At 50.8% G+C, this 12214-nt stretch overlaps 1 protein-coding gene across 2 annotated transcripts in view; it reads right to left on the bottom strand.

Annotated features, from left to right (window-relative positions):
* Positions 1-414: 414 nt before the first annotated feature.
* The window catches only part of SH3GL1 (SH3 domain containing GRB2 like 1, endophilin A2), a 66920-nt gene continuing 55120 nt past the window's right edge, over positions 415-12214 (bottom strand). The window contains exons 6-11 of one of the 2 annotated variants that reach the window (XM_081846361.1): positions 10557-10715; positions 9697-9800; positions 9188-9312; positions 6317-6370; positions 2769-4731; positions 415-2729 (exon numbers count right to left, since the gene is read on the bottom strand). In XM_081846361.1, the coding sequence (XP_081702487.1) occupies positions 4532-4731; positions 6317-6370; positions 9188-9312; positions 9697-9800; positions 10557-10715 (642 nt within the window). In that variant the 3' untranslated portion in view covers positions 415-2729; positions 2769-4531. The remainder of the gene's footprint in view (positions 2730-2768; positions 4732-6316; positions 6371-9187; positions 9313-9696; positions 9801-10556; positions 10716-12214) is intronic. The other variant, XM_081846362.1, reaches the window with a different exon arrangement.

Here is a 12214-nt window from a genome sequence, read left to right as displayed (position 1 = left end):
TTAGATAAATTCTTGAGGTTTCCTCCCCCCCCCCCCGAGAAGTTGGCTACTAGGTACAAAAAACAAAAAACCAACCCTAAAGTTTTGAATGAATCTGCTGTCTGCAGTTTTCCAAATTCAGCTACCCACATTTCTACAGAAATATGCAATTGAAATTTTTTTTAAAAAAAAGGGGGGGGGGGGAGAATGACAAACCCACAAATGAGGCTTCGTGTACCAAGAGCAACCCCTTGAACCTGGCCCTGTTGGGACTACAAATCCCATTATGCCTGATGAATGGCTTTGCTGGCCAGCCGGGGAAGATGGGAGTCCGTTGACATCCCGCAGGATCCCCATTCCTCTTTTAAATGGTACAAAGGAACGGCACCAAAATCAAAAGGAAAAAGAAAAAACAACAACAACCCACTGCCTTCAAACATTTAATACTTTTTTATTTCAAGGATACAAGGTTTTTCGTGTTGTTTTTTTATTCCAAAACAGAAGGGGAGAAATAAACCCATTAACAAGAAAAAAATACGATGTGTTTCCCATGCCCACCCCCACATAAAATTGTCCAGAGTAAGTAAAGAGAGAGAGAGAGACTTGCTTCACTCCAACGGAACAAGCGCCAGGAGTTATGCCCTGGCGTGACAATGCTACAGATTAAAAAGCCAATATTTACAAAGCCCCTTCCCCAATATTTTTTGTTTGTTTGTTTCGCTTGTTCTTCCTGTGGTCCTGGTAAATATTTGGGGTGAGGGAGAAGGGGGGGAGGGAGAGAACGGAAGTCTGGGGTGCAAAACAGCCTCACACACGTCACACAATTGGGTCTGGAACCCCAAAATAGCTTCTTAGTGAATTTAGGGAAGGGCGGGAAGAGAGGTTCTGAAGACATGGACTACCAAACTTTTCACTCCAGCCAGACGATACCTTGGGAGTCACGTCAGGGGTAAAACGTACGACGTATTATCTCACTATATGAATGTGTAGAGGGGGGTGGATATTACAACAATATTTAAACGGGATATTGAAGTTAGGACAGTGAAAGTGGAGGGGGGGGACAAGTAAAGCAGCTTGTAGGTAGGAGAGGCGATCGCGGACGAAAACCAGCCCTCCCCAAACCCCGACACTCGCTGGACAAGGGAGAGAAATTAACTATGAATAAGTTGGCTGGGATATACCTATATAAATAGAATGTGCACGAAAAATGTCGGGGGGAGGAAAGAGAAAACCGACAAAGACAAAAGGCTATTTCTGAGAGGGTGGGTGGAGGGTCAGGAAGCCCAGCCCCTACAATTCATAGGTACAGGGCTGGGTCAGTCCACCACCTTGTCGTGGTCCTCTGCCAACCGCCCCCCCCCCCCGGGTCGGCACCACGGATTCTCGGGGTGCAAAGGTCCAGGGTAGCACCAGCTGTGCCAGAGAGTTGGGTCCAGCCCCCTTTTAAATCCCAGCAGAGCCCTCCCTCCATCGCACCTCCCCAAATCATTTGCAATGTTGTTTTGGTGCACTGTGAAAAACAAGAGATGGCGGCTAGGATTGCTGCCAGTAAGCCTTGCCAGGGCCCCCCGGCAAAATAGAGGGGGTTCCCAAGAGAGAGTCCTTTTGTACACTTAAACCCAGAGCCTCTCCCCCCCCCCAGGTGGAAAGCCAGAGCAACGGCCTTCTGCCCACCTGCCTGAAACGCCATGGGTGTGTGTGTGTGTGTGAAATCCCGAGAGCCATTTGAGCGGTTGGGATTGGAAAAGGGAAGGGCACAGCTGCTTCTGCCGACCCCCCCCCCCCAGTGAAGAAACGAAGGGTTGTGGGGGAAGGAGATTGCAGAACTGTAAACGCACCCCGGCCCTCAAAACTGTGTTTGATCCCACCGCCCCGCAGTGGAAGAGCATGAAGACATTAAGAAGACAGTGAAGAATTACGGAAGGAAGTTTGCAGAGCGGGGAGAGGTTGGCCCAACTATTGCTTTTCGCTGCAGAAGTGGGGGGGCAGGGGAGTTTGGGGGGCTGAGGAGCACGGAAGCCATACATCCTCTCTGTTGCTGAACAGGAACGCCAAGTGGAAGGTGATATATTTGGGAGGGGAGTGCAGGAAGACAATCACGACAGATGCCTTGTTTGCGGGCTGGGTGTGCCTGCCCCTTCCACTGTAACCAGAAGTGTAGGGGCGGGGAGTGCCTGCACCCACCCACCCACCCAAAGGAGGCTCAGGCAACACACCTGCGTCCTTCGCAAGGCCGTGGTCCAACGCCGTTCCTCACACAACAAAACAAAAATTGAATTGCAGCAGCGTTGCCTGGCCTCATGCCTCTGATATAGTTTGGAGAATGGGCTTTCACCACCAAACTGCAGATTTATCGGCTGCTTATCGGGAGGGAAGGGGTTTTTGAACGGTATATGGATGAAAACTCCCCGCATGTAGAAAGCTTGTGCGTCAGGGAGGAAAAAAGGCAGGCATCTGGGGACGCTGCCCCAGTGTGCCCTTTTGTAAAGATGCCCCCCCCCCCAATATCTCCCCTCTAAGTGAAGCCTCCTGGGCTTCTCTGCATCTACTTCTACGCTGGTTTCGACATGGCTGATTCCCACTTAGCCAAGGCGACGGCTCAGTTTTGGGATCGTGGACTCGCAGGAACACAAACCCTGGCACTATAAACGATAACTGGGGGCCGTTTTGAGGCGGTGGGCTGGCGTTTGGGCCTCACTTTCTCCCATTCTGACTCCCCCCGAAGGAATGCTTCTGTAAGACTGCCGCACCTTTCATGCAGGGGTAGCTAAACTGTAAGACTGCCACACCTTTCATGCAGGGGTAGCTAAACATGGGTGCCGCCCAGATGTTTCTGAACTCCCGACTCATCACTGCTGGCCTGATGGGAGGTGGAGACCAGCAACATCTGCAAGGCACCCCCCTTGCCTTACAGTCCGGAAACTGAGGCAGTGCAGCTAAGGAGGCTCGTTGGAAAACGCATTCTGGGACACCCGGCCCCCACAACTCTTTGGCCAGGCGGGCTAGAGGACTTCTGAAAACCATCCTAGAGGGAATCAACAGAGCCTGGAAGCCAGAGGACTATGAAAGGGAGAGGCATATTTTGGAGACATCGGCTTAGAATAAAGGAATGGGGGTCTGGAAGAGTACGAATCGCTCCCCTCCTCTCTTTCCGAACTGGAACCCAGCGTTCGAGAGGAAGCAGGGGACAAGGCACATAGAGAGGGTTGTGTGCTTAGAAGGTCCTGCAACTGGGTCTGAGGCAAGAGGAAGCCTGGTCCGTTGCGGCGGTAAGGCGGGGTTTTTCGTAGAAGACCTGCTGGCTTCCCCGGAGGCTGTTCCCACACTTTTGAAATTGAGCCAGTCTGGTCCCTTAAAAACTTGTTGCCAGGGGGAACGGTGACCCCCCTCCCCAGCAACAAACATGGGGAAAAACTGGTGCAATGTCAGGCAATCGGAGAACAGAGAGGGCAACGCTCAGCTGGCCAGATGTGGCCTAGTTATTTGGGGAGGTGGAGGGGGGGCTATGCCTCTGGGATTTGCACACGCTTTTCAGAAAACCATGAAAGGGGGGAACGTGCCTTTAAACCGACACCGTCCAGTGTTAGTGCACAGGTTACGTGCCCAATTTTTGCTCCAAACCAAGCCTGGGGGGTGGGGGAGAAGAGAAACCCTGAGATGACTTAAAAAGGGGTTTTAAATTTTGAAAGGGATCAGACATGTTCTTAATGGTGCAAGTGCCCCGGGTACAAGGAGGAAAGGAGAAGATCTCTGGTAGTGTTTAACACGAGCCAGGCCCGCGGCAAAAGGCTGTGACTTCTCATCTTGTTCAGCTGCTTTGTGCTTCTAAGACACACACACACACAAACAAACAAACAAACACACACACGCTGCCGCAGAGGGCTGTTCCCCAGGCCAGCCTGGTGACTTCTGCAATTGTGCGAGGAAGACGACTCGGACAACCGCAGCTGCCTGCCTCCCCCTACAATGGGGCTGTGGGCAGTGTGTGCTTCGCTCGGGGTGGAGAGACAAAAAAAACCCGCAACCAAGGCAGGGCCGTTAAGGAGAGCCCAGATCGCAAACCAAAACAGGGAGGCCGCAGTGTACAAAGCACAGGGCCCCCATTTGGGTCCAGGCCCCGGAAAAGAATGGGCAGGTGGGCAGGGGAGAGAGAGAGAGAGAGAGAGAGAGAGAGAGAGAGAGAGAGAGAGAGAGAGAAGGGTCAGTTTGTGCATTGCTCCAGTCAAACAACTTGGCTCCCACCACCTCCGCCAGGCTGGGCTATGGCTAGGAGCACAGTTACCCCCCCCAAAAAAAAACCCACCCACCCACACACACACACATGTTCCTGCTTGCTGGACGGGGGATTAGTGTTGGGTATATACCACATGGAATGTAAGTTCGAGGGGTGGGGAGGAGGAGTAGGCCCTCAGCCTCTCTCTTTTCCGCCCCCCTGTCGGTGTGCAAAGGTGGGTGGGAGGCCGCGGAGAGAAGGGGCGGGAGAGGAAGGAAGAGGAAGAACGGAAGCGGTCGACTTGAGAGCGGAGGGGGGGGTGTTTGTGTGTGTCCCCCTTCACTGAGGTAGCGGGACCAGAACTTCCACGTAGTTGAGGGGGAAGAAGCCCGACTGGCCGTTGATCATGCCCTCGTACCAGTTCTCGTCGATCTGGTTGGTCAGCGTGATGATGTCGCCCTCCTTGAAGCCCAGCTCGCCGTCGTTCTCCGGCTCGAAGTCGTACAGCGCCTTGCAACACGGCTGGTCCAAATGGGCGGCTGCAGAATTCAAAGGGGAGCGGGGGGGGGGGGAAGAGTGTCAGTTAGGGCGGGGGCATCTCATCTCCGCTGACCACCACCCAATGCACCATGCACGACAAGCACAACCACTACCTCCTCCTTCCCTAAACCGGGAAATCCTACGGCTTCGGATGTCCAGATCTAGATTCAACCTGCGCCTGTCCTACAAAGCTACTGTATTTTTCGCTCCATAGGACGCACTTTTTCCCTCTTAAAAACTAAGGGGGGAAGTCTGTGCCTCCTATGGAGCGAATGCAGGGGGGAGGCAGGCAGGAAAAGCCCCCAAGAGCTTCACACGGCTCTTGCGGGCTTTTCCCCAGGAGGGAGAAGGGACTGACGCGGCAGCCCGTCCGCTGCTCTTTGGGGCTGGGGGGGGGGATATATTTTTTTCTTGATTTTCCCCGCTAAAAACTAGGTGCTTCTTGTGCATCCTATGGAGCGAAAAATACGGTAAGCTAGTTCCCAGAAATGGCTATGAAGGCTTTCCTCTTTGGCTTCCTATTGTTCGCCTAAGTGTTAAAGGAATAAAAATAAAACTATTGACACGGCCCTTTAGGCAATTTTCTGGGTAAAACGAGCCAACGAGAGCTGGTGCCGGGGGAGTGGGAATGCTGACGGAGAGCCGAAACACAGGAAGGCAGCGCAGTTTGGTGAACAGGACCGTAGGGAGTGAGTCAGGCCACTGGGCCCATCGAGCTTACAAGGAGCGACAGCCACGCTCTCAAGAGATTCAGTCTTTCCCCAGCTCTGCATGCAGCCGGTGGGGATCAAACCATAACTTTCCCCGTAACTTCTGGGAAAACACTGGGTTCAAAAACACTGGGCAGGCCTGCACCCTAGATTTTGACCCTGGTTAGGAAGGAGCCAGGGTTTGCTAACTGTTCCAGAATGAGGAGGGCCTTGGGGACGGAGGACTTCCACCAGGGTTTCCTAAAGTCGGGTCTTCAGCTGTTTTTTAGACTACAACTCCCATCACCCCTAGCTAGCAGGACCGGTGGTCAGGGATGATGGGAATTGTAGTTCAAAAAAACAACAAAAAAAAACAACAGCCAACTTTGGGAAACACTGAGCTTGACTCATAGCCCTTCTGACTCGCCTACTCTGGCTGGCAGCCGTTTCTCCAGGGTTTCATACTCCTCCCCATCAAACCTGCTACCTGATCCCTTTAGTTGGAAATTCTGGGGCTCTTTGCATGCAGGAAAAGCAAGCCGGTCCGCTCAGACATGGACTAGCCGCACCGCCCTGGTTTCTGTCTTCTTGACCATGAGGACTACGAACTTGGGTTTGGAAAACGAGCTCTGCAACTGGCCCCGAAATCCCTGCATGCGGAGAGGGACTTGCGAAGACTCAAAAGTGCACAGCCCCAAATTAAGAGAGCGTGTTTTAGAGGCGGGAAAACGTATTAGCCTCGGGACAGGAACGCCAGCAACGGATTCGGCAGCGGATGGAGGAAGGAAGCAGGGAGGAAGGAAGGGGAACAGGCCATGCAGGGGATGTGGAGTGCGGGGGGGGGGGAGAGGAGGAAGAGGAGAGGAGCGGTCTCAAAGCAGGGGAGGGAACTCACAAAAAATCCTGCTGGGGGTCCGCGACGGTTTTTCGGATCGGAAAGAGGAGGAAGCTGCTCCCAGAAACGGAAACAAACAAAAACACAGACATGCTTACAAAACGTTTAATGCGAAACACCCAAAAATGTGAGGCGCGGGAAACAAATGGGGGGGGGATGTTGCAGGGCGGTGGAAGGTCTGTTAGTGAGGAGGCGCTTGGGTCAGCAACGGGCAGCCATGGAAGCGAGAGGTTAGGGGACGTGCGGCCTCCTTTTGCTATTCCGCCCCCCACCCAAGCTGAGGACAGGATACAGAGAGAGGGGGAACCTTTGCGGGGAGCTGTGGATGCACGCATCCTGATACGGAAACTACAACTAATCCAGAATGCGGCAGCTAGACTGGGGACTGGGAGTGGGTGCCGAGACCACATAACACCGGTCTTGAAAGACCTACATTGGCTCCCAGGACGTTTCCGAGCACAATTCAAAGTGTTGGTGCTGACCTTTAAAGCCCTAAACGGCCCTGTATCCCTGAAGGAGCGTCTCCACCCCTATCGTTCTGCCCGGACGCTGAGGTCCAGCTCTGAGGGCCTTCTGGCGGTTCCCTCCTTGCAAGAAGCGAGGTTACAGGGAACCAGGCAGAGGGCCTTCTCGGTGGTGGCGCCCGCCCTGTGGAACGCCCTCCCACCAGATGTCAAAGAGATAAACAACTACCAGACTTTCAGAAGACACCTGAAGGCAGCCCTGTATAGGGAAGCTTTTAATGTTTAACAGACCACTGTATTTTAATACTTTGTTGGAAGCCACCCAGGGTGGCTGGGGAAGCCCAGCCAGATGGGCGGGGTACAGATAAATAATAATAATAATAATAATAATAATAATAATAATAATAATAATAATTGCCCAGAGTAATAATATTGCCTTTCTCTCCCCTGCCTCTCATTGTTCCAGGTCACCCGGGGGCAGCCCTGAAGGGGAAGCTTTCCCTGGTCACCGGAACCAGGCACTTTTCGCGTCCATTCAAACCCAGGCCAACATTCACGAGGCGGCCCTTTTTGAACCCTATCGCGATCCGTAGTGCTGTCTGCCGCCGCCAAATTTGGCTTTTTCGTGGTGCGTTTCACAGCTTTTTTTTATTTTTCCACATTGTCTGCTCTTTTTACTTGGGGGTGGGGACACAGCCCCTGTTTAGTAGCTCTGGGGAGGTGTTACTTTTTGTTTGCCTCTACTTTCGATTATACATTTTTTAAAAAATAAAATAGGAAAAATGGCAATATGGCAGAAGAAGAAGAACACCTTAGTGTCTTGCCTGAGTGGTGCACGCTCTGGTTATCTCTCGCTTAGACTACTGCCATGCGCTCTACGTGGGGCTGCCTTTGAAGGTGACCCGGAAACTGCAATTAATCCAGAATGCGGCAGCTAGACTGGGGACTGGGAGCGGCCGCCAGGACCACATAACACCGGCCCTGAGAGATCTGCGTTGGCTCCCAGTACGTTTCCGAGAACAATTCAAAGTGTTGGTGCTGACCTTTAAAGCCCTAAATGGCCTCGGCCCAGTATACCTGAAGGAGCGTCTCCACACCCATCGTTCTGCCCGGACACTGAGATCCAGCTCCAAGGGCCTTTTGGCGGTTCCCTCACTGCGAGAAGCAAAGTTACAGGGAACCAGGCAGAGGGCCTTCTTGGTAGTGGCGCCCTCCCTGTGGAACACCCTCCCTTCAGAGGTGAAGGATATAAGCAGCTATCTTCTCTTTAAAAGTCATCTGAAGGCTGCCCTATTTAGGGAAGTTTTTAATATTTAACGTTGTATTGTTTTTAACACTCGATTGGAAGCCACCCAGAGTGGCTGGGGAGGCTCAGCCAGATGGGCGGGGTATTAATAATAATAATAATAATAATAATAATAATAATAATAATAATTATGCCATCAACAAAATCCTGCACAAACCACACACCCTGCCCCTGAGCATTCAGAATGTTACAAGCTGCTGTGTTGAAATATAAAGTATACTGTACTTTTCTGTGTATAAGACTAGGTTTTTTAAAACTTTGAAATAAGGTTAAAAATCTGGGGAGGGGGCGTCTTATACACGGATAGTGCATATGCCCATTTTCTAAATATGGGTCCCCAAAAGTAGGGGGCATCTTATACACGGGGGCGTCTTATACATGGAAAAATACGGCACTTTAGAAGACTTAAGAAAACTTTTTAAAAAACACACACACGGTTTAATTTATTTCCCTCTGCCCCCAGTGATCTTTAACCCTCCAAGGCCCAAAGCTCTTAAAAAGCAACAACAACGTGTAAGAGAATGAACTTGAAGGTATGAACTAGAAACTGTTCAAAGTTCGACCCCCAAGGTGAAGCTAGTTCACACACCATCCAGCAATTCTGGGAACTGTTTGTTAGGTGCAAGGAGGAGGTTTTTCTGAACCGGTTCCGTGGAAATTTTGGAACTAGCTCATTCCAAACACCAGTCGGTCAATGACTTGCGTCAGCCTTGGCTACGCTGGGCCATAGTGGCCGGGGCTGATGGGAGGGCTAGCTCATTCATTGCACAGTTGAAAGGGGCCTCAAAGGGTCATCCAGTCCAACCCCCCTCCTTCTGCAATTCAGGAATCACAATCCAAGCACTTCATGCTACAATGCGCCTTGACACTGCAACCGCTGGAGAACTGATCTCACCCCCAGGTGTCCCATTCAAATCTACTCTTCAGCCCCTCAGGTGAGATGCTGCCTTGTCTGTGCAGCAGAAAACTCAGAGTAGACTTTAGAGTGGAATACAACCCATTGTGTACTTAAACAGGGTTGCCAGATATCAGAAAGTGAAAATCCGGATGTTGAGCTTTTTTGGCAAAAAACAGAGATGGCTGCTTTGGCCCCGCCCTTACCTGAGACTTTGGGAGCAGGGTTGCAGGAAAAGCCGCCGTTGGATTGGTCGCTCTCTCCAAACTCGTAGGACTCCCTTGGTTTCGGCTTGTATTCTCGTTTGGGGCGCGAGGAAGTGTCCCTCACTCTGGGCGCAGGAGGAAGAAGAAGATTTGCCATGAGGAGCGAGATTAAAGCAAGTTTCAAATACAGCCATACCTTGGAAGTCGAACGGAATCCGGAAACCAATAGTTGCCATTAATTTGATTTGAATTAATTTTATAATGAAATGATTTTAGAATGTTGTATTATTTTATTGTTGTTAGCCGCCCTGAGCCTGGCTTTGGCTGGGCAAGGCGGGATATAAATAAAACAACATCATTATTATTATTATTATTATTATTATTATTATTATTATTATTATTACAGTTCCACAGCGGTGGACTGCATGCCGAGTTGTGCATTCTGCAGCAAAACGAGTGATTTGTGTGTTTTTTATGGGGGGGACCGGACCACACACAGTAGTGTTTACCTGCGTTTCAGTTTGTCTGCAAGCTCGTCGAGGATCTGCACCGCTTGCCTGTGATAATCTAGCTGGGCGTCTACAAGGGCGGACAGCTGGCTGACTTGCTCAATCTGCAGTAAAACGGAAGAAGAGCTGGTTAGTCGCACCAACAGGGTAAAGAACAGTTTCTATCCGTGGGCTGTTAGGCTGATGAATGAAAAGGTAACAACAGGGCAACCGACTTTCGGGTTTGGTGGGTGTGCGTCAGTAAGGTAAAGGGACCCCTGACCATTAGGTCCAGTCGTGACCGACTCAGGGGTTGCACCACTTACCTCGCTTTATTGGCCGAGGGAGCCGGCGTACAGCTTCCGGGTCATGTGGCCAGCATGACGAAGCCGCTTCTGGCAAACCAGAGCAGCGCACGGAAACGCCGTTTACCTTCCCGCCGGAGCGGTACCTATTTATCTACTTGCGCTTTGATGTGCTTTCAAACTTCTAGGTTGGCAGGAGCAGGGACCGAGCAACGGGAGCTCACCCCATCGCGGGGATTCGAACGTGCGTCAGTAAACGAGGGGAATTAAGACTAAGAGAGCGGAGTGGGGGGTGCTGGTGTAATCTCACTGTATACAAGTTGTACAAGTGACAATAAAGTATTTCAAATGTTCAGTGTTTTGTTTTATAATGAAATGATTTTAGAATGTTGTATCATTTTGCTGTTGTTAGCCGCTCTGAGCTGGGGAGTGCGGGATATAAATAAATTGTTGTTGTTGTTTTAAAAAAGAGAGCCTGCTTTTGGCAGAGGCGCCCACGATTGGATTCGCGTGCGACCTAACTCACAGAGTAGAGGGGCGTGGGTTCTGGGGAGCCTGGGTGCAAACCATACTCACGTCCGTCTCCAGAAGGTTGTGCATGCTCGTCTCTGCCACTTCCTTCGACTCCTCGAACTTCTCCAGCGCTTGCCGCAGCTCCTCGTCCGGGATCTTCCCCTGCCGCTTCTTTTTGTAGTCAAAGTCTAAGCGCCGGCCTTCCAGCTTCTTCAGATGGTGCTGCAGAGAGGAGAAGTCGAGGAGGGAAGTGAATTCCTCCCCGAAAAAGCACAAATACAGTGGTACCTCTGGTTGCAAACGGGATCCGTTCCGGAGCCCCGTTCGCAACATGAGCAGAACGCAACGGGTCGCGATTCACTGCTTCTGCGCATGATGTCATTTTGAGCGTCTGCGCGAGCGGCGAAACCCGGAAGTAACTCCTTCCGGTACAGTGGTACCTCGGGTTAAGTACTTAATTCGCTCTGGAGGTCCGTACTTAACCTGAAACTGTTCTTAACCTGAAGCACCACTTTAGCTAATGGGGCCTCCTGCTGCTGCCGCGCCGCCGGAGCCCGATTTCTGTTCTCATCCTGAAGCAAAGTTCTTAACCTGAAGCACTATTTCTGGGTTAGCGGAGCCTGTAACCTGAAGCGTATGTAACCTGAGGTGCCACTGTACTTCCGGGTCGCCGCGGGACGCAACCTGAAAACGCTCAACCTGAAGGAAACACAACACAAGGTGTGACTGTAACAGCAAGTTTTTGGGTCTTGAACTAGGCCCCGATCCGGAAACACGTTAGCAACCTTGCAGGACGTGTGCAAACCACGAATAAAGACTCATCCGGGAGGCATTTCCAGTGCCAAGCGAAGTGGTCAAGAGACTAGGGGCCGGATTCAGTGTGCTAGCAGAAGCCAGTGCAAAGACTCCCAACAGCGAAACCCCCCCCCCATTTCACCTGTGTCCCCCATGCCTCTCCCAAATCCCAGAGGGTTGGGAGAACTCCCAGCAAGGGGGAAGAGAGGAGAGATTGTTTCGTCAGGCAAGCGGGGACACTGGTCCTAAAAGATCTACACTGGCTCCCAGGATGTTTCTGAGCACAATTTAAATTGCTTGTTTCAAAATGGGAGGTTTTCAAAGAATATCTCAAAAAAAAAAAAAATATAGTAGTTTAAATTCTGTTGCAGCATTCGAGGAACTTCAGTAATAGTTGCAAGATAGATATAAGAAATTAGATTTATTAAGAATAAGTTTAATTATGAGAAAAGTGTTTATTGGCAATAAGTAATATGAATTTGAAATATGGAACAGACGGGAGGTTGGGTCTTTAGTGTTAAGACCAATAGATGTTTTATTGTTTGCTAAGAAAATTATGTGTCTATGGTTATTCTTGTGTGTGATTTGGTATTTGTGTTTTTTTTTTCTTTTTTCTTGTTGTATCAATCAAAAACTTTATTAAAAAAATAAAAATAAATTGCTGGTGCTGAGCTTTAAAGCCTAAATGGCCTGGGTCCTGTAGACCTGAAGGAGCGTCTCTACCCCCATTGTTCAGCCTGGACATGGAGGTCCAGCTCCGAGGGCCTTCTGGCAGTTCCCTCCCTGCGAGAAGTGAGGTTACAAGGAACCAGGCAGAGGGCCTTCTCAGTGGTGGCACCCGCCCTGTGGAACACCCTCCCATCAGATGTCAAGGAAATAAACAACTATCTGACTTTTAGAAGACATCGAAAGGCAGCTTTGATGGC

The sequence above is a fragment of the Podarcis erhardii genome, assembly GCF_964252035.2.
Source record: "Podarcis erhardii genome assembly, chromosome: 18".
NCBI classification, from domain to species: Eukaryota; Metazoa; Chordata; class Lepidosauria; order Squamata; family Lacertidae; genus Podarcis; species Podarcis erhardii.
Note: the sequence above shows the minus strand (reverse complement) of the source record. Positions and strands in the feature narration are given on the sequence as shown.